This window comes from Trichoderma gamsii (assembly GCF_001481775.2).
Source record: "Trichoderma gamsii strain T6085 chromosome Unknown Scaffold_2.2, whole genome shotgun sequence".
NCBI lineage: Eukaryota > Fungi > Ascomycota > Sordariomycetes > Hypocreales > Hypocreaceae > Trichoderma > Trichoderma gamsii.
In genome coordinates this window covers 1,488,824-1,510,163 of record NW_020171339.1, presented here as the reverse complement: position 1 = coordinate 1,510,163, position 21,340 = coordinate 1,488,824, and the positions used below count along the sequence as shown (strand labels likewise).

At 48.1% G+C, this 21,340-nt stretch overlaps 7 protein-coding genes across 7 annotated transcripts; 3 read left to right on the top strand and 4 right to left on the bottom strand.

The window, feature by feature from the left end:
• Positions 1 to 963: 963 nt before the first annotated feature.
• Positions 964 to 3,544, bottom strand: TGAM01_v200973 (hypothetical protein; the record flags this gene model as incomplete). Its single annotated transcript, XM_018806569.1, has 2 exons — positions 964 to 2,661; positions 2,714 to 3,544. The coding sequence occupies 2 exons, from the start codon at positions 3,542 to 3,544 to the stop codon at positions 964 to 966; spliced, it is 2,529 nt and encodes an 842-aa protein (XP_018660211.1).
• Positions 3,545 to 4,180: 636 nt separating this feature from the next.
• Positions 4,181 to 5,248, bottom strand: TGAM01_v200972 (mitochondrial 2-oxoglutarate/malate carrier protein; the record flags this gene model as incomplete). Its single annotated transcript, XM_024548658.1, has 2 exons — positions 4,181 to 4,229; positions 4,299 to 5,248. 2 exons carry the CDS (start codon positions 5,246 to 5,248, stop codon positions 4,181 to 4,183), a joined length of 999 nt encoding a protein of 332 aa, XP_024406669.1.
• A 3,273-nt stretch (positions 5,249 to 8,521) lies between these two features.
• TGAM01_v200971 (3-oxoacyl-(acyl-carrier protein) reductase) lies at positions 8,522 to 9,655 on the bottom strand (the record flags this gene model as incomplete). Its single annotated transcript, XM_018806567.2, has 4 exons — positions 8,522 to 8,745; positions 8,823 to 8,845; positions 8,922 to 9,471; positions 9,565 to 9,655. The coding sequence occupies 4 exons, from the start codon at positions 9,653 to 9,655 to the stop codon at positions 8,522 to 8,524; spliced, it is 888 nt and encodes a 295-aa protein (XP_018660209.2).
• A 423-nt stretch (positions 9,656 to 10,078) lies between these two features.
• Positions 10,079 to 11,652, top strand: TGAM01_v200970 (NADH-ubiquinone oxidoreductase 30.4 kDa subunit; the record flags this gene model as incomplete). Its single annotated transcript, XM_018806566.1, has 2 exons — positions 10,079 to 10,267; positions 10,324 to 11,652. The coding sequence occupies 2 exons, from the start codon at positions 10,079 to 10,081 to the stop codon at positions 11,650 to 11,652; spliced, it is 1,518 nt and encodes a 505-aa protein (XP_018660208.1).
• Positions 11,653 to 11,855: 203 nt separating this feature from the next.
• TGAM01_v200969 (hypothetical protein) lies at positions 11,856 to 14,326 on the bottom strand (the record flags this gene model as incomplete). The annotated part of the gene is made up of 7 exons (XM_024548657.1): positions 11,856 to 12,164; positions 12,225 to 12,335; positions 12,400 to 12,984; positions 13,037 to 13,169; positions 13,437 to 13,568; positions 13,632 to 14,110; positions 14,306 to 14,326. 7 exons carry the CDS (start codon positions 14,324 to 14,326, stop codon positions 11,856 to 11,858), a joined length of 1,770 nt encoding a protein of 589 aa, XP_024406668.1.
• Positions 14,327 to 14,852: 526 nt separating this feature from the next.
• Positions 14,853 to 17,199, top strand: TGAM01_v200968 (hypothetical protein; the record flags this gene model as incomplete). The annotated part of the gene is made up of 3 exons (XM_024548656.1): positions 14,853 to 15,399; positions 15,461 to 16,030; positions 16,094 to 17,199. 3 exons carry the CDS (start codon positions 14,853 to 14,855, stop codon positions 17,197 to 17,199), a joined length of 2,223 nt encoding a protein of 740 aa, XP_024406667.1.
• A 1,325-nt stretch (positions 17,200 to 18,524) lies between these two features.
• TGAM01_v200967 (hypothetical protein) lies at positions 18,525 to 20,558 on the top strand (the record flags this gene model as incomplete). The annotated part of the gene is made up of 1 exon (XM_018806563.1): positions 18,525 to 20,558. One exon carries the CDS (start codon positions 18,525 to 18,527, stop codon positions 20,556 to 20,558), a length of 2,034 nt encoding a protein of 677 aa, XP_018660205.1.
• Between the last annotated feature and the right edge of the window lie 782 nt (positions 20,559 to 21,340).

Here is a 21,340-nt window from a genome sequence, read left to right as displayed (position 1 = left end):
TTACTTGTAGCAAGACATCTCGTTGTATATAGATATATATAGGTACCTACTCAATCAATACATACATACCTACTTCATTGATAACTAATCCAGTGAGTTAATTTAATCATAGATTCAGAGCAGTGAGCAACCCAAAGCTGAGCATGTCTACTAAGTAGCTCCACCCTACTCGGGCTTAAAAGCCGGAGCTCTTTGTTACACCGACAAACCCACCTGTCGATAAAGCCATCACAAAAGCCACGGATTAAGCTTTTAACGTCCACACCAGCTCGCGGATCACACTGAGATAAATAAATAAACATTGAAGAGATAGATAAACATATAAGGCTATCCGCGTATCTGCTGGTTAAATTTTAGCAAAGAGCTCAATCTTTACTGTCAGCTCTTTAATTCCTCTTGAGCTCTGGACCGGGATTCGGGAAGACGTCCATCCGACTTATATTGCAGCCTGCGCGTCCCATTTTGCTCAGCCTCTTCTTCTCTTTTTGCCCTTGTCTATTGCTATATGAAGCGAATGGGCATTGCTACTCGAAAGGGAGTAGTTCTTTCACACTGAGGATGTCCATGCAGTGGAAAACAAATACCGCCGGTCCGCTACTATGCATCTGTGTGTGATAGAAGGCGGTGTTTTCTTTCCACCCCTTGCATGTGTACCTATACGCCTTGCGCAGATAGGTACTTGTTGTACTCTGTAAACGATGAGAACAAGAATACAAAGAGACAAACAGACAGACGGGCTTCGCTAGGAGTTCCCGAACCTATTTAAATTGTCCGTGTTCATGTTCGAGGTAGTTCCATAGGCCACCTAAAATGAATGGCCGAATTAATCTTCAGAGCTGGAAAATCAGAAACGTACGATGCACTTTATTAATAGCCGAAAAACTAGAATCAAGCCCAAGATGCACAAAAGGTCAAAGTATATTAGTATATATAAGAGAGTCACATGGCCAAGTAGTCCATTCATCACTCAACCAGAAATCCACCACCCCCTTCATCAGCATCATCATCGCCAACCAAAAATCCACCTCCTCCGCCGTCTTCATCCTCCTCATCAACCACCATGTCAAATTCTTCAGTCTCATCACTTTCCGCACCCTTTGCCCATGCTTCAAATTCTGCGTCTCTATCCGCCTGCCGTCTCTCCTCCTCTCCCACCCCGCTCCATACTCTCTCCCGAATCCTCAGACCCATGAGAAACCGCCTCCAGAGCTTCAGCGCCACGTATCGCTTCTTCTCATCTTCCACCTCTTGTTCGATATCGAGTATGCCCTGGATGCCTGCCCGAACAGCCTCTTCAAACTCTTTTGCAATGACAACGCCGCTCAGCACAGCCGTTCCTGTTCGCCCCTTGAACTGAAACCCTGTAAGTGCCGGTGCACAGTCAATCCCTAAAACGTACGCCGCACGTCTAGCGTGTTCGTCTACGATGTGAACACCACCTTTGGGGACCATGCTAGGTACATATACCTCGATGTTTCCAAACTTGTTTTTCGGAACCCGTCCATTTCGTACCGGGGCTGGCTCATATAGTTCGGTTTGGTCTATAGTATAAATTGGAGTTCCAGCATCACCGTCGTCGTCTTCTCTTTGCTCGTGTTCGCCAAATCTAGACCTCTTGCTTATCACTCGTTTGGGTAGCCACTTGGCGGGAATCTCCATGGGCTTTACCTCACGGCCAAGTCGAAACCACTTTTCGGCACTCCTTGCGACCCGTACATCCTTTCGACGGAAGACCTTTTCCAGCGGAGCTCTAGCTCCGGCTGCGACCGTTCCAGACGGTGTAGCTCCCGGAATGAGCACTTCATGTCGGCGAAGGTGGCGCTCTAAAGCATATACGGGATGGTCTTTAAAGTCCTGCACGTTTCTTGGCATTGGCTCTCTCGCCTCGACTCCAGCTAGCTCATTGTCTTCGATCTGGTCCAGATCGCTGGGAGTCTTGGGCCGAAACATCTTTATAACCTTATTCCACCACTGTCTACCATCGTCTAGCGCAGTTTCTATGCGCAATTTTCGAGTCTTCGCTGTATATGCCTTCGCATATCGTCGGGTAACGTCCTTTGCAGTGCCATCTGCGTTGAACGCAATAACGTAGCTCAACGAATTCTCCTTATCCGTAATGGGAGGCTCAAAGATCTTTGGCTTCCAGAAAGAATTCATCACAACCGGATCCGTGGGCTGCCATTTCTGGTGCCCAACATCTAGAATTTCCACCCAGTATACCGGATAAGGGGACTCGCGTATTCGTTTAGGCGCCTCGAATGATTGGCGAGCCCGATAAGGAGCTGCTTTGGGCTCGAAGTTGTAATCTGATGCGTTTGGGTGTCCTAATCTGCGCCTAGCAGTAGAGGGGCCAGCAGGAGAAGCGGCTGAAGAGACAGCGTTCGCCATTTCTCTGTACTTTGCTACCTGTGATAGCATCTGTTCGGTTTTGTTGGGAGCCGCTTTCGGCTTGAGATTCTCTTTAGGTTTTGGTAGTGTAGGTCCTGTGGAGCCAAATGATAGAGGTTGTAGCGAACATACAAGCCGCGCACGAACACCAATACTTCTCAGGAGGGCACAATACAACTGAGCTCCAACATCCCGCGAGCCTTGGAATGTCTTGGCTGCTTCTCTAAAATCAGATTTATCCAGACATGATTCCAAATCACTGGGAGGCTCATACTAGAAACAATATCAGAAAAATATGGGAGTCATCAGGAACAAAGATACGTACGCTATTAAGATGCTCTACCTCCTCCGCCCACAGTGACCTTCTCATGCCACGCTCTGTAATCTCATATTTTGTCGTCCACATCTCAGCAACTAGCTTCAGTCCATTTTTAAGGCTTTCAGTCCTCCCAAATTGCGATAGATTCGTCCCTGGAGTCAGATACTGAATCATCTTGTCTGTCAGGTGGGACCGAAGTTGACTTTGAACTTGAGGATCATTGCACCAGTGATTTCGCCTCGCCACATGAGATAATAAACATATCAAGTGAGCCTTGTGAATATCAAGGCGGCGCTCTCGTTCTTCTTTGGTGATGGGTCTTCGTCTATCTGCAGCTTGCTTCGACGTCATTGCAGACTTTTGTGCCGAGAGATTGAGCTCCAATTCCTTTGGTTCTTGCGATTCAGAATCTCCGTCTGGTAGGGGCATCATCAAGTCGACAGCTTCAAAGCGCAAATCTTCATCTTCGTCATCTTCATCCTCATCTGACCCAAGCTCGACCGTTTGGATAGTAGGCTCGGGAATAGCAACATCTTCAAATTCCGCATCATCGTCATCCTCTTCATCCTCTTCGTCGAGGCTCTTTCCCTGAATAGGGTTTGAAGTCGAAGCTATGGCTATTGGCGCTGGAGTCGGCTCTGCCGGTTTTGATGGCTTACTATGCGACGGAACATCTTCACGTCTTCTTTTCAGTGGCCTTTCTGGTGAGCTTGCGGCCGGCGCAGCAACGCCAGCTTCAGCCAACATCTCTTGATATATATCCGGCTCATCTCCGCCAGCGGAATTCGCCTGTTGCCGGCCGCCCCTTTGAGAGACGTTGCGCTTCCTTCTGACCATTCTCACAAAACATGATAAGAAGTTGGCGTTAATCCAGGTTTACTTACACCCGCGATCTCAGTAACTGCGTCATGGGGGATCCACACGAGTGGCGGCGCGAAATCACGTGCTTCTTAAGGAACGATGACTAAGATCTTTTCTCTGTGCTTTGGGCTTCATCGGGGATCGTGAAGAGAAACAACACGATGGCGTTGTAACATGTATCTCTATTTTACATCTTTAGGGTACGGCTATTGACCCTCATCAATAAATTATAATTTGGCAGAATGAGACGAAGATGATACCTACCCAGATTTCGCTTTTCTCTCTGGAAAAAAGCCATCGCCTTTTAAGTGGGAACATGACGACCCTAGTGATTACTCAGGAAGGTAATTCCATGTTATATTGCGCAAAAGAACAGAAAAATATACAACAGCATAAAATCTACTAGGATATCTATCACTGATAAACCCAAATAAACATACTTCCTTGCTATCAATAAATCCAGAATTCCACAGTGACTTCTTGGAAACTCCATAATCACTCAGTCAAAAGTTAAGAACGCAACACAGAATAACTCCATACAAGCAGAACAGAACCAAAAAGGCCACCACGATATCAACGCCATTCAATACCATTTACGCCCTTCAAACTCATTTATTTTGTCAACCAGCCCAAATAATCAGCAACGATGAGAGTTACCATACTAGACGATGATCAGTTACCCGAGCCTCAACTTATACGTTTCTTGTGGGGAAAGGTTGTCAAAACTTACGCATGAGGGGCAATGCGGACATAGTACGTTCCGAATCCTCGGTAAAATCTCAAGACGCCCTCCTGTTTGGCTACCTTGGTGAAGCAGTCGGCCATGCTCTTATACGGAAGCTTGCCATCGGGGCCCTTTGACTGCTTCTGCAATCTCGTCTTGACAAAGTCGAAAGGAAGACTGAAGAAACTGGCGAAAAAGCCCGCAATAGCACTGGCGCTAAGGGTTTGGGCTCGAGCAGACAAATCCGTGTTCTTCTTCATCTGGGCCTTGGCTTCGCTGAAGAAAGCGAGCTGGCCAAAGTTGAGAGCCATGGCACGAACCACAGTTGGTGCGGCGCCAGCCCAGAGAGCAGCGATACCCTCACCCTTGGCGATCGATCCCAGAGCATCTACAACTGACTTGTAGTTCTTGCGCTCTGCAATGGGTTTTAGACCATCGCTTTGCATTCGAATAAGAGCCAGGTCGGCCGGGTTACCAAGCATGGCTGCCAAACCACCAGCTGCCAAACCAGCAGTTGCGCGATCTGCGAAGCCAACACTTCGATACTGAGCCTTTGCCCGTTCTGATAGTCTTGCCATGAAAGTGTCGAAGAAGCCAAGTCGAGCGGTTGTGTATACAGCTTGTCGAAGGAGACCAGCTGAGAGACCAGTGTACAGGTCGAGAGCCTTTCCACTAGAGATAATCTGTCGAGTGACAGATAACGCAGTTGGCTTTGGGCCTCCAGTGGTGCCTTCACCGGCAAGCTGAATGCGGACCTTTACCATGTCGACCGGCTGGATCACGGTAGTGGCTACCATTCCGCTGATGCCTCCATTGATGAAGGGCAGAGCAGCTTTCATGTATGGAGTATGGATGATATCAGATGCCTTGGCAGCCGTCTCACTTCTCTTAACGGAGTTCATGACGTCTGAGGTCCTTGACCGGACGGTCTCTGCTGCTTGTCTGATGGAACTCATTGTGATGGTAGCGAAGAGCTAACTTATAGATGTTATAGCTTTGGTATTTAATCTCAGGTAGTCCGGATCGGAACACGCCAACGGAGGACCCTGTCTGTTTTTTTTTAACGACTATGGCATATTAGTCAAGTCCAAGAAGCATCGTTATTTGTGGCATTCCGAGCAACATTATGAGTGGTATAATAGGAGGCACAGGGTATAACCGGTGGAGTAGAGGCATTAGAGTCTCGATTCGGGAGTCTGTGGTCCCCGCCATCGGTAACTTCTTCTCCCTAAGCTCAACGGCAGGCCGACAGGAGCCGGGATGATACCCGAGCCTGAGGAGCTTGGGGGGCTTCCGATCGGGAAGTCTAGGAGTGGGTTCAAAGTGGCTCCGCTAGCCGTCGCAGATTGGCGGGCGGACAACAGCTAACAAGAGGAGGAGAGGAGGCCGGAAACGAAAGCGCACTCACCAAATGACTTTGCGTTTAAGTGTTCCTTTGATACTGGATTCTGTTGAATCCAATGCGCTTCCTATCGAGCCGTGCACACGAGGGCCGCCACCGGTGGGGGAATGGGCGTTTAATGAAAGCCGGGGATTATGATTATGGCGTTGAGAGTGGGGCGACAGCTTGAGTAAAGCTGATATCCAGATGCCTTGCCCAATGTTGAGAAGAAGTGATGTTTGCTAATTCAGCAATTCAACGGTGTGTTGAGCCCGGAGTTGGAATGCGCCAGGGCGAATGGTTGAGTGATTGCGGAGCACAGATCAAGTGTGAGACGTGATGGGATTCAGATACACACAGGATGAGACCCGGCGTATACAGCACTGCTTGCGCAAAGAGATTGAGGCGATGAAGGAGAAGGGAGACGAAACTGTCACGAAGGTTGCTAGGAAAGTTTCAAGAGGGAAAAAGAACAGAGCAACAGGTCGGTCGAGCATTTAATATTTAGGGCAAGCCGTGGCTGATCATAAGCATGGCAATCGCTTCTCGTCCACTGGCGACCCTCCATCATGTGGCGAGGAGACGCTCACCGTGCGGAGAGGCAACCGCGTTGGAGAGGAACAACAGCCTCTAGGCTCTCGGTATCCCGGATGTTCAATTGCGGGGGAAGCATATGATGCATCCCCAACTGGCTACGGGGGAACGGCCACCAACGTGTAGAGCGTGCCAGCCGTGCTAGTCATTGCCTGTGCCTTGCGTGGCGCTGCGCCGGCACAATGATGCCAGCCGGGACACTGAGTGCGACAGCTCATGCCTCAGCACGATTGGCCGCGATGGAGCGATGATGAAGCCAGCGGCCGCGGTGGCAGTTGAAAACACATGGTGATGCGAATCTGATACTTGCGGCATGCACCTTGGTAGGCCTACATGCGCTGCAAAACCGGTTTGGGCGGCGTCAAAGGGTCCAGCGAGCTCCTTACTGGAACGCTTCCTTCCTTGCAGCCGGCTTTTCTCCAGTGCTACTGTACTGTATGCGATATTACGAAAGAGCTTGCAGATAGACGTATGCGTCAGATAGGCCTGTTGCTCAGCTTGGCTCCAGCCCTTGCTCTTACACGCTCGTCGTGTGCTGTCGAGCATCATCAAACACGCAGCGACGGATGCCAAATCAAACACCGATTGATCTTTTCTTGAAGCAACGACGCCTGTAAATCATCGCTAGTGCTCTCAGCACACGAGAATCCTCAATGCCAGCAGGCCTCATGGCGTTCGACTAACAGCTGCTTAATTCAAAGTATTGGCTCTGCTGCAGGCGTGCCATCACACCAAGAATGCGGGGTTGCGCCAAAGTCCTGCTTTAGGCATCATGGCTTTAGTCCAGGAGTCCATCCAGCCGACTGCGACGTCACTCGATTTTCAGCCACGCAGCAGGCTCCGGGGCTTTTTCGTATTAGCCTGTGCGTGCTCTCATTGGGCGATTGGCGAGAGTGTCTGCTTTGCCATGATTCAGCGGATAGATGGACGACGGTTTTCACGTGCTTGCTTCTGTTGGCATCAAGACCAAGGCCCTGTCTTACCAAGTCTTACACATGCTTCATCAATGACGTCTCCGTAGGCTTCAGCTATCTTTCTCTTCTATCCGACTGCCGGGTGGGCCAGTTTCGTGAAACCCACCGCGCTATGGAGCAAATCCCCAGCAAGGACGTGCTGGTCCGAGCTCCTCGCATTGAGTCGACGGCTGCTGTGGAGTCTTTGGATCGAATCCTAGCTGGCTGAATGGCGGGCGTTAGAGGAGCCGAGAGTCATGGCTGGAACGAATTGCCATGCTTTTTGGTGACGGTGAGGTGCAGTTAATTCATTGCAGCGTGTGCAAATGATGCATATAATGAACTGTAATAAGTATTATTATTCAATTGTGTTTGACGTCAGGCAGTGTTGGAATTGCGCGTTCTTTGTCTCACAGTCTATCAGCTTATCTGCCTCCGAACTGACAAACAACACAATTAGAAGCCATGCTATCGCCATTCTAGTACGTCTAGCGCCATCTGGATACTAAGAAAAGGGCCCCTTCTCCTTTTGAATGTACTTCGTATCTGCGGGGAATCTCACAAAGCCAGTCGGTTCCTTTTTCCCGCGAACGGCCAACAGCCAATACCTCGGAGAAACGCTGCTTCATCCCGATCAGATTCATCTAATACCATCCTTACACATGCTTACATATGCACTTCCATTCCGACAAAAGTATTCCTTGTCCGTTTCAGCTCGTCAAATTGATGCCAGCTCACATCTGCGCTTAAGCCTTTTGGCGGGAACAATAGCCGTTGGACGGGCGCTTCAACCGACAATTCCCGAAATCTGCTATCCGAGCTTATTACCGTGTCTTAGATGGCTCATTTCCTAGCCAAGATGCTAAGAATATTCGACATCCAGATTCAAGCCATTGTGTCCGCGTTCGGGAAAAGGCGCGTTCCATTTTCCACTTGTCTCTCTAATTGCTGGCCGCTGATAGGCTACTTTAATGTGCGTGTCTAAGCTAACATTCGCGAGACTGAGCTCCGGTGCGGTCTTGACTCGATCAGCGGACGCTTCAAATCTTATATCGGACACCGAGTCCTGAACCTCGGTTTCCGCACCGGCAGTGATTATCGCTTATACACTTTGCTCTCAGCCCCTTTATCTGAATCCAATTATATCCCGGCTTTAAGAAGATTCCATTGACCAAGTCTTACTGACGATAGACCGCTGTTTTCCGTGTCATGTTCACAAACAACCTATATCAGGGACTTGACATAACGAGATATGTCGGCGTTCTTAAATCTATACATGGGGCATATATACCATCTAAAATCTAGTACAATGAGGGAAATCTCAAAAGGCGTCCACCGTCAATAACAATGACAAGCCCATTGCAGTAGGCTCCTGATCTTGAAATCAGATACAAAATGGTTCCAGCCATGTCCTGGTCGTTGCCCATTCTCTGCAAGGGTATGAACTGCGCGGGCACTTTGCCTGGGGTATCCGACTTCTCGTTGAAGCTGTTAACGATGGGTGCGGCCATTTCACTCGGGAACACTAAGCGGCAAGCGTCAGTCAATATCCGAGGTTATCATGGCATGTCTACTCCGATGGCGGAAATTGATGCTACTTACATCCCGGGGCAATGCAGTTCGTCCTGGATAATAAATGACTCGTCAGCTATTTGGAATTGCTTGTTCGATGGCAGAGCCCATGTAGATAACGTCACTTACCTGATATTCCACCGTGGCAGTGCGGTTGAGAGATGCTTGGCTATATGTGTTGCTGCCGCTTTTGACTGGCCATAAGCCCAGCCTCCTGGTGCGGCCTTGTTGAAGCTGGCAATGGAGCTGGTGACGATGATCTGGGAGCTTTGCTCCAAGTTGCCCTTTTTGTTACCCGCGTCGAGAAGCTTCAAAAAGGCAATGGCGGTGTACCAGACAGCGCTTGTGTTGACCGCAAACGTATTCGTGTAGTCTTCAAAGCTGATGTTCCAGTTTGAGTCTGCCCACTCCTCAATCGACGTGTCGTCCTGGATTTGAATAGTGTTAGGTCCTCCAATGCCTGAATTGCAGACCAAGACATTCAGATAGCCGGTGTCTTGCTTGATGAAGTCTACAGCCTGCTGTAGGCTTTCCTTGGACGTCACATCACACTTGACAGGCACGACATTTGGGCCTAGAGACGCCGCAGCCTCTTCGAGGACCTCCAGTCGACGGCCACCGATATAGACCTTGGCGGCACCATTTTTTGCCAGGGCTCGGGCCATCATCAGACCGATGCCTACATAATGCGAAGGGTTAATACGCCATGTTTCTCAAGAGAAATCTGCTGGATTGAATGAAGCAAAGAGCATTCACCAGATAGACTACTTACCAGTTCCACCACCTGTAATGAAGGCCACAAGTCCATCGACATTGAACAGGTTGTTGGCCACAACGGCCTCATCAATATTTTGGGTCGCCATAGCGTTTCAGAGACGAACGGGAGATGATGATGCCGGTTCCTCGGCTGTAAAGGCTTCTTAATATTCAGCTACCTCAGTGAGATGTCTTGATATATCTTATTCGACCCCTCACTCAGAAGCTCGGTAATAGGTAGTAGTTGGTATTACCTACTATTTTGGTCTCACTTTCCCCACCATTTTCAAAGTGTAGCATCTATCTATCTCCGGTCTGTTTATCTTCAACTATCTATACACTGTACCAAAGTGAGAGAGCAGTACTCCATCACCACCAAATCGCCATGTTTGGCACAGTGCTAGTCCCGACGACGCACCACGCTAGCGGCAGCGGACAGGGGTCTTGGATTTTTTTCGAACAATTGCGATCAAGATCTCTTATCTTAGCTTCAAGCTGTCTGCCCAAGAAAAAGAAAAATTGTTGTCAAGATGCCCAAACGAAAGCGCTCTGTCGCAGACACCGTACAGACTAAATTAGAAAAATATCGAATTGATATATTTCGAGCGCTCAGCTCTGCCAAGGTCTTTGAGCGAAAGCGCTTCAGCACTAAGCTGCGCGAGCCTGGAATCACTGTCGCGAAGAAGACCAGGTTGGAGCGCGAGTATGGAGTTTTAAAAGTATGTTCTCGTGCCAATTCAAAGCACGTTCAGAAGCAAAAAGGGATTTTCTTCAGCTAACAGCAATGATAAAGTCTCTCGATCTACGGCTAACTGCCCGACATCACTTGCACTCGAATCTTCTCCGAATCAAGGCCGTAGAAACGTCAGAGGACATCCCGGAGGAGCTCCGCGCTGAAGTTCCGCGACCAACCCTTTCTCCAGAAGAGATTGCCTTGCAGAACAATGTTATCAGCATTCTTTGCAGTGCAAACTCAACCAGACATGCGCTCGATCGTGCGATTACAGACATTTGCGAAACTCTGGGCGTACCTGTTCCAACCAAGTCGAAACGAGTGAGGAACAAGAGAAAAGACACAGAAGAGCAACCGGCAGATAGGGAAGAAGATGAGGAGGGTAGCGAGGAAGATGTGAAACCGTCAAACGATTCCAAGAAGAAGAAGAAAGAGAAGAAGCAGGAGACTGCGGAAGAAGAGTCTGATAGCGAATCTGAGTTCGAGGGCTTTGGCTCCGATGCAGACGAACCTAGGCCAACAATTGAAGAATTGGAAGGCTCTGATCAGGAAACAGCAGTGACAAAGTATGATAATTTGCTAGGTGGCTCTTCTGACGAGAGCGAGGACGAATTCGACGAGGAGTTTTTGGCAAAGTACCGAGGGACGGAACAGGTCAATTTGGACGATATATCAGTATCCGGCTCAGGGTCCGAAGCCGAAGATGAAGATGAGGAGGACCTAGATTCCATAAGTGGCTCACGATCGCCCTCGCCGGTACCAACGAGGAAGCCAAAGAAGTTGACAGACGACGATGACGATGACGATGAGCCAAAAGCCGAGGCCACGAAAAGCAAAAAGGAGAAGAAGGAAGAGGACAAGAAGAAGCGGGCAGCCAAGGCAGCACTGAAAACAGCTCGACCAGGAGATTCGACTTTCCTTCCCACACTCATGGGTGGTTACATCTCTGGATCTGAATCCGCATCCGACATCGACGCCCCGCCCAAGAAACGTCGTGGCCAGCGCGCACGCCAAGCCATCTGGGAGAAGAAATACGGAGCAAAGGCGAAGCATCTGCAAAAGCAAGCTGCAAGCGGCGGCAGAGATTCCGGCTGGGACATGAAGCGCGGTGCTGTAGGACCAGAGGACCAGGGCCGAAAGCCATGGAAAAAGGGCGGCCGCGCGCTTGCAGGGGCTGGTGGTAGAGGAGGCTATTCACAAGGCCGGGAGAGAGGAGCAAATGCTCACCAGGAAAGCAGACCAGCTCCTCCGCCCAAGCCAGTCAAGAAGGATAATGAAGGGCCGTTACATCCCAGTTGGGAGGCTCGAAAGAAGGCAAAGGAACAGCAGAAGGGAGCTGCATTTGCTGGCTCGAAGATTGTTTTTGATTAGTGAGTTTAGGATGCCAAGATATACATGCCAATTGCATTTGAGGGCATATATCAAAGCCATGAGGTGGGGCTAGTATACATGAATAATTCGCGATTGTAGATTTTGCGATGATAATACAAGCTGCCTATGGCACAAAGTTTTTGCCAACCCAAACGCTATCGAAGCTGATAACTATTTCGATATGCTGTCAACATATAGAGATTTTAATTCGCTCTTCTAAACCACTTCTGAACTTGGTAACGAAGAATCCACCACTCAGATGGCTTTCGTTGCTCGTTGTTGGGAGGGAATTCTTCAAATCGCTCTCGGAGAGACTGCCAATATGAATCATGATCTTCGCTCATGTTCTCCAATAGTCGCGATCGATAGCCGGTATAAGATTTCCCCAGAATATCTACAATATTCTCGAGGTTAAATACCACTATGTAGGTCGCGAACCCCACAAGAATGGTAGTAATAATAAAGGGAGTTCTTGTATCCTTATTCGATATATCGGGCACGGCCCAAAGAGCCTGTGGATTAGTTTAATTAGGAGCTCATGTTTCAGCATGTATTCATTCTCAAGTACCTACTGCACAAAATGCCAATGGCAGGTAAACGATGCTCACATAAGTGAGGAGCTTCACGTTTTTGCCCAGTCTAGTGGATGATCTGCTCTCTATGAGCGCGCTGGCATTGAAAAGCTGTGAAATGTATGTAAGCCCATCATCTCTACAAACGTAGCCAGGCCGGCTGGGCAAAACTTACACCATCGCGTAGCGTTTGTACAGTTACTAATTTCGTTCGAAACTGGGCTTGTAAATCTTCTAATCCCTGTCGGACTTCTTCGCCCCGCGTACGCAAATTTTCAAGTTTAGCCAATTCGTTGGATACTTCTATATCTCCTCCTTCGAGTGAATCTTGTAGTAATTCGAGTCTGGGATCAATTCGCGCTTGCCGAAAAAGCTTCCACTGTTTAATATCATCTTCAATGCTTATATCGAATTCGTTGAGGCAACCGATGACCCAGAAATAAAGTCTTGACCGACTGAAAGTCTCATCGTCGAAGAGTAGCATTCCATAAGACTTTGGATCCATGAAATCTTCGACTAACAAGCCTCCAATGTATTCAATGAGATCCCGCCATCGATTTTCCACTTTACTAATTGCGTCCACAATAATAACCGTTTGAGCGTTTAATAAGCTCTCCTCGCTTAAAACTGATTTCCAGTCCGTATCCACGTCGTTCTGGGCTGGTTGTTTGAAGAAATTGGAAGAGCTCAGGACTAGCACTGTCCAATCGACATGGACAGTACGTGAATGCATATATTTAGGTAGCCGATTGGGAATTATCTAAGAGTATGTCGTTAGTATCAATTTATTTTGTCTGGGGACGAGCACCTACTGTGAACGAGCTTTCTCGAAACACTGGTCCATTGTTCTTTCCAGTAGTATTACTGCTATTTTTGTCGGATTTTCCGTACAGGTAGCCGATTTTCAGCTTTTTCTGACGGCTCACTTCAATTAGGCCACTGGGGCTATCTCGTGGTAGCATTTCATAAAAAGTTATATGAAACGCATTGTCAATATTTACATATGGATTCGTTGCCTCGCTACTGGGTCTTCGCTGGCATAGTATGTGTAGATTAGCTGCTCTGCTTATCGGATCATCTTTGCTGTTCATAACAAGAAAAGGAAGAGCGATGTAGCTTGGCCTTGCCGGTAGAAGAAGCGGCAACCCTTGGCATATTCTACTTGAATTAGCATACAATAATTTCACCTTGAAGGAGTATCAATAAACAAACATAATCCTTTTCATTGGAGCAGTGTCATGACGCGGTGATGGGGAATGCCATAATCTGGAGCGCTGTGATCGGGGTCGGTTGAGGAACTCCCGAATTTTCTGCTGTTGAGACAAGATGGTATGATATCCAAGTCTAGTCAAAAATCAGCTCAAAATTACAATCGCAATCGTTTACAAGCGAAAGGGACAAACGAACCGTTCTTCTTTCTTTTGATTGCCTAAGAGATGGTCCGCATGAGAAACGCCGTATGGGCTATCGTGTCCTATGTTATACATAAAGTAGGGCTCTGACCACTTCTCTTGCATCCGAAATTCGGGGGTTTGGTCCCAGATGACGAAATGGCCGAAGGTTTGGATAGTGCACCAAAATGATCTGAGAGCTTCGATATTCAAATCATCTTCTTTGAAGAAGAAGCGATTTTGATATTCTCTGCCCCGAAAGCCAACTCCATGTTGTTCCCAAGGAAAGTCGAGATTTAACTCAAATCTCCCGTCCTGAGGGATAATTCGGACAAAGTTTGATCTGGCAAAGGCGCCAGGTAGTGCAGTTAAGGACACATAAGAGGCCGCATTCAAACTCCCAGCTGTCCAAGCTTTGGCAGGGAAAATAAGGGCATCAATTGCGGCATATTTTTTAGGTCTTTCTGTCTTTTTCTTTTCCTCTTTCTTTTCACTCTGTAACTGCAGTTAGCCATTAACTCTTCTCCAGTTTGGCTCTAGCTAGAAGCCTTTCCTTCAAATCTGGCTGCGCCTGTAAGAAAGTTAGTCATCAACTTACTCTAAACATCGAGATACTTACTTCCTATGTCGCATTATAACCAAAATGAATTAGTTATAAGCCATTCATTTATCCAGTTCTAGTCAACATACCAATTCAGAAGACGATTCCATTTCAAAAGAGAGTAGTTTGGCCGTTCAAATGAAACTCAGTAAGCAGGATCAAATCATGGAAGGAGAGAATTCAAAATTGCTTGCCCAATGTTTTCAGCTCAACCATTTATAAAGCACAGGTACTACTAGATATAGATCATTGGGTGCATCCCTCTGGATTAAAAAAAAAATCGATTGACCAAAGAGATCATAAAGCCTGCATCTGTAGTAGAGTGCATAAATAAGTCAAAAGTACGGGGTCAACAAAGTGATGTCTTCATGGAGGCATCCGAATATCAAGAGAACATTAACGAGGCCTTGGTCTCCATTTGCCAAATAGGAAGTGAGGGGACATGTTCTAGCTTCCTGATTACTGAGCGCAAGAGTACAATGCACAATTACCCCATAAGAGAGGGGAGCTTGGCTAGGCAGCAAGGCGGAGCTGACAAGGCATATCCACCACTTTGAATAAATGAGACAGGGCTGACAACCGCTTAGTTTTTTATTGGCAGACTCTCATTAACCAGATACAAGATACTCAAAGGCCATGGCAGGCCTCTTTACTTTTGTCGGGAGTGGCCAGCACGAATATTTTGCAAAAACAATCGAAAAGCCGTCTAATGCAAAAACAAACCCCAGAGAGACGTTCCGTTATGACTTCTCAGATATCCCAGAATCTGTTCTGAGCGATTCTCAGACATTATGCCAGCACTGCAGCGTCTTGCAACTGGAAAATGTACGCCTTATACATACTGCTGGCTCGTATCCTAAATATTCTCCAGAGTTGAAAGCAGATGTCCCCAGTTTTGAAGAGGATCTAGAATATCATCGCAAGGACACCGTTCCATTACTCCCAATCTTGGCCGAATCTGCAAACGCTGGATGCGGTTTCTGCTGTCTTCTTCGAAATGCCATAATTCAGCATTTCCAGCGGTATCATTTGGGATGCCTCCCCGATGATACGATCGAGCTGGTACGCATCCGCCATTTCTGGAACCCTGGTTTGACGGCGTTTACTGTGTATAGTGCTGCATTTGCTAGGCCTGGGCACAGGTATAATTATCTTACATTTCGCGTCAGTGCGAACTTGAATGGTATGAAATACGTTGACTCTTTCTTTTCTGAGACAACTCTCTAACATGACCGAGCTTTTAGATGAGTGTGCTTCAGTACTTGATATTTACACAAAGCGCATTCCAGATAGTATCATATCGCCGGCAGGAATATTCACGCTGAAGAAATGGGTGTTAGGCGACAAAGAGGAAAAGGCTGCTTTAAATGCATCGTTTCGCCCTACAAGGCTCCTTCATGTCGAGAGCAGAAAAGAGTCTGGCTTGATTCATCTTGTTGAGACCCATGGGTATCCCAGTGTGGATGGAAAATCTCAGCCATATTTGGCTTTGAGTTACTGCTGGGGGAAAAGGGGGCCTTCGTTAAAAACTACCAAAAGCGACTATTCTCATTTACAAAAATCCATCTCTTATAGCGCCATGCCCAAGGCCTATCAAGATACTGTGCGTGTTGCACGAGCGCTGGGCGTGAAGTATATCTGGATTGATGCTCTATGCATCATTCAAGACGACAGGGAAGACTGGGAGAAGGAGTCCCGAATGATGGCAGAGATCTTTCAGAATTCCTTGGCCACGCTCATACTCCTCCGTACAGCATCATCCAATGAAGGCTTTCTGGAGCGGAACCCAAGCATCAAGATCAATTACCAAAATCGTTAGTGGGATGTTTGTGGCTCGTTTTTTCTTCGTCATATGCCCTTCTCCTATATGGACGCAGAATCTGCCATACGCGCCGCGCCCAGCTTCTCAGATCGACCAATCTCGTTGGAACTTCGGCATTCACCTTGGCAGAATCGAGGCTGGACTTTTCAAGAGGACATGTTTTCTCTGAGAAAGCTATATTTTGGACAGCTTATGATGTATTGGGATTCTCTTAAACCCGTGGACATTATGAGAACAGAAGACACAATCATTGACGACAAGTTAAATCGCCTTGACGAGAGCGCCGAGATTTCTATTGTTCATTCGTCCGAGCCATGGAGAGGCGACTATCATTACGACGGGTGGTATTACCCAATGCTCAATTACTGCCAAAAGAATCTCACGTACGCGACCGACAGGCTTTCTGCGGTGGCTTCATATGCGAAGCTTGTCGCCAGCAAAAGCAGAGATACGTATGTCGCAGGTTTGTGGAAGAAAGATCTTCATCGTGGCTTGCTCTGGAAAATAGGCAGAAGGCAGCGCAAAACTTTCCGGACGTTGATGAGGCAATTATCAAACCTGTCTGAATACATTGCGCCGTCCTGGTCATGGGCAAGCCATAACAGCATCTTACACTTTGACCTTTCGGATGGAGTAATGCAACCCGAGTGTGAGATCCTCGAAGCAAAGACAAGAAACTACGGTGATGTATATGGCCGTGTACGAGACGGACACATCCTGATCTGCGGAAAAGCCTGCGGCATCCCTGGTGGAAAACTCCAGATGCTGCCTCTCATGTCTCCTTATCTTAATATTCAGTGCGAGTGGTTGGCTATTGAGGACGAGCAGTATGTTGCTCAGTGTGCCCTCGACTGGAGAGTGACAAATGAAGACGGCAAGCAGCTCTCAGAAGCAAGCGGAGATTCTGTCTATAAGATGGTGATGCTTCTTATCTCCAGCAGCTATACGAAGAATGCAGGTGCATTCTCCAGGAGGCCGCAGGAGTGGGAGAGCAATGAGGGGGATCCTCCAGTTGAAGTCATGCACGGCCTATTGCTCTATCCGACTGGAAAGGCAGACGATGAATACTGGCGAGTGGGATTATTCCATTCTTTGGCTGATGAGAAGGGAGGGAGAAGGTACTTTGATACGTGCGAAGAGCGCGAATTTCGGATCATTTAAGAATGAGAGAGATATCAGGAAATTCCAAGGGCCAGACACGATTTGTTATGTATCAATGTTACACGTGTTCGAGACACTTCTTGCTTCTGCACTGCGTGTTTAGCCGCATCACAGCTCACGCCTTGCAGCATAAGCAGAACATGCATGCATGAGCCGCCTTGCTTTTATTTCAGCTGCACCAGGACTGATGGTTCACAACGCCAAGGATTTGACCTAACTGTGTTCCGTGGCGTGCATGTTTAATTCATGTCTCGGGAGCAAGGATGTTCGCTGCACGTCCAGTCCAACGGCTTGTCTTGGCTAGCACATTAAACCAACAATACCATGAGCAATCCTTCTACCTTTGCGACATGAAAATAAATTTTACAATTTCATCCAAACTTCATCATCAGTACGCATGCCAACTCTACCGAATTATGCTGCTGATTGTATCACGCATCACGGTGAAGTCATGCATGACTCTGAAGAATCATCGCCACTAATGCACGAAGCAGCGTTATGACACCAACGTTATGACACCAATGATCGCGGCATCTCAGCCAGTCGCTCGAATCTGTCTGCGGCGTCTTGTTTCATGATGAAGCCTCCCCCAATAGATTGGTGGCAGAAATGTCACTAGCAGCTTCCTGCAAAGATCCACGGGCAGCTGCGCTTCAAGGAGTCGTCCAGTACACCTTCTGCAAGACAATCTTCGCTGCATCGCTACTAGCGCTCTGCAGTCAAACGTCGCGATCGCCTCAGTCACTGGCCACCATGACTTGGTCTTGGGTTCGCTCATGGCATCTGATACAATTTGATACAACTTATCCTCATTCTTAGCTATTCTTTCTCCCTTCCATTGTCTGTAAATGCATGATTCACCCCTCCCTCCTAAAATAGAGGCTAGTCAGTAGCATCGCCGCATCCTTGGAAAAACCGCCTATTCTAGAGTCAGCGTCTTTGAACAGGCACTTCATGTAACCATCAGCCCCAGCCTCCAACACCCCACTGCGCTTATTCTCCCGCTGGGTCAATTACGAGCATCGACACCCACCCAACGGCTCGACGACGTCGTTGCTCTGACTGCAATCGCCTAGCAAAAGATGGCGCCCGCGATGGAAGACGTCATGCGCCAATCACTTGCCGATCTGATCGAGACAGAGGGTCACGAGCCGGGATCCTCTCCAATCGCAGTCTCTCTCGACTACCCCGGCTTTGCAGCGGCTCACGATCGCAATTAGGGCACATGCGACAGCGAGTCTGCGGCTGGGCCGAGCCGGCAGGATATAACGCCGCTGGAAGGCCAATCCTGTGTAGCCAGGCCTGCAGCCTGTGATGCGGGAGCCATGTCGGTCGCCTCCACCATACCGTTGCAACAACACGCCGGCGAGTTGGAAGCGGGTACTGCTACTCCCATGGAAGAGTATAACTCGCATCTGGATCGTTTCTCTGAACTTGGGAGCTACTTCGATCTCGCCCGGGACCCTGCATCAATCAATAGTAGATCTGCTGGAAAGCAAAAGATGGCCTTTGAAGAGACCGTTCGCTCTATATCTTCTCACCTGCCGTCCAATATGTCACGGCGCAGGGCGAGAAGTCAAATTGCTTCTCCTATCGTCGATTTTGATGTTGCTACTGCAGAGAAGCCCTACAGAAAGCGTCAGAGCAGTCAACCAGTACGGAGTCCCAAGTGCTACTACATCATTAATCCCAGAGTCCCTGGTTCGGCTTGGTACTTGACCAAAGGAAAGGGCGATTCGAATTCACAAGAATATGAGGTTGAAAAAGTACCAGCTCACCTAGTTCGCATCAGGAAGAATCATGTCGGATACCTTGTTGAAACCGCTAATCGAGACGATGTGACCGTCGACGCTGGACGTCGACCGGTATCTTGGACCCCAAGATACCAAAATGGCTGGTCTACCGCAGCAGAGCCTATTCAAGAAAAGGCGACGATCGACTCAGACACAAAATCCAATAAGAGACTTAATCGATTTGACAGAGATGACGTTGAAGAAGGACCGCCCACTGACGAGTCAAGCGTCATCGTGGACCGCTGCGATATTCCACTCATAACCAAGAGAATTATACACCAGTTGCCAGCGGTTCGACCACAAGAACGCATTTATACCACAAGCAACAGTGAAGAAAAAGATGGGGCTTCATCGTCTGAGCAGCGAGATCTCGAGAGTATCATCGAGGCTGCCCTGGTGGAATATATGAGACCGGCGCAACCCCGTGATAAAACCAGGACGCACGGTGATGATATTTCCTCCGAGAACAAACTGCATGTCCAAATCAAGCTAGAAAGCGAAGCTCAACGCATAAACCTTCGACCATCTATTGCCGCAGATCCGGCCATCACCCTGAGCATACCTGAGACATCATTCACAATCCCGGATGCTGATCACAAACATAATCTACTCAGGAAAGACTCGAGGCAAGGAGCATCGACGGCAACGGCATTCCTTTCACCACAAAGCAGTTCTGCCATCACCTTGACAAATCATAGCGAGCATCTAGAAGAACCGACCAAGTCTCCCATAACAACAGACAGTCCTTCGGATGAGAATTCTGAGAATACTGCTGAAGCACCTCGTGCCTTATCCTGTCCTAGCCACATTCAACACCAGGCATCAGACGTCTCACAAACCTCCCTTGGAGCCTCCAGCGTCGCTTCTTCCATGACCTCGTTTCCGAAACTTCTATCACGACATTGCACTCGAGAATGGATCAAGCCCCTGGCTAAGTTGGAAGATCCTCACTATAGGCCATCATCTGAAGTATACTCTCGAGGAAATGAATCTCAGGCTGGCCACCCTTCCCGCGGCCCGCATGATGAGAGCTCAATGTCAAACTCTTGGACCGCTGATGATTTCCAATCTCGCGATGCCTCTGGCTATTTCTCCAATGAAGTTCAGAATGCCCGGCGTTCAACCATGTCCCAGTCTTCACTTAAGAGTATGAGAGGTTTCGGGAGTCAAATTGGCGCAGCGCGGCATCGCCGTCGGAGCACGACATCCTTCGATCCCAGAGCTCAAGCTTTGCAAGACAACTTTCTGCCAAACATTCTGAGCAGATTCTTCCATAACAAGAGTAAAGAAACGCCTGGAAGCCCCGATTCTAAAGAAACGCTACATTCGGGGGCATTGGCTCCTTACAACTCGCCTACTCATGGTCATTATTTCGCGAATACCCCCAGATCTGGAAATGGATCGTTTGTCGAACGAAGCCCAACTTTGTCGGTGGAGGACAGAGCCAGGATACAGGAAGTCCTCGTTGAAGGTCCCGCAGCCATGCGCAGGCGCCGATGCGATACGTGTTCTGAGGATAACAGGCCTCATGTTTGTGAAGAGGATATAGAAAATAGAGTGAGGTGAAGGAGGTGAAGAAGGTGAAGAGCCAGATTGTACCAACATACGCGAGTATTATTACTAGTTTCCTGTCTGCTTTCCCTATGCTGTATCGTCTTTCTAATCTAATGAATAATAATTATCATTCTCTATCTTGTTATTAAATAACGATGTGATACTGTGGTCGAATACACAAGCATTGCAATGTTGCAATCTATTTTCTTCTCTCATGTTGTTTCCTCTCTTCTTTTATGTACAGATTGCCGAAATTAAGACAAGCCTGATGGGGTGTCATCAAATATACCTAAACACTATATCAGATTGAATTTGTACAAGAGATATTCTTCACATTCTTCACAGAAAGTCATCAATAAAAAATCATCATACTCCGTATCATGCCAGTAGGATTGAACATAAAATGCGCTGTTACACCGCCTTTGACGCCCTTGCTTTATTCTCCCGATGTCTCTTCTCCTTCGCCGCCGTCTTCCTGCGAGTCATCCACGACTTATTCAAATCCCTCCTATTCTCCCAGAACCATTTCTGGAAATCGGTTGTGGCGGAAGCCTTCCCCTGTGCAGGGTTTTCATCGTCTTCACCTTCTCCGTAGCCTTCTTCCTCTCCCTCTTCTTCTTCTTCTTCTTCTTCTTCTTCTTCTTCTTCTTCTTCCTCCTCCTGTTCGTCAACTGCATTGACGTCTCCCATTTCCACGTCCTTCTCGGGAGAAGCGCCCCAAAAGCGCATGCGTGACGGATGAGCTGTATCTGGAGTTGGGGCGGCACTTCGCGTGTTGCGCCAATCAAACTCTT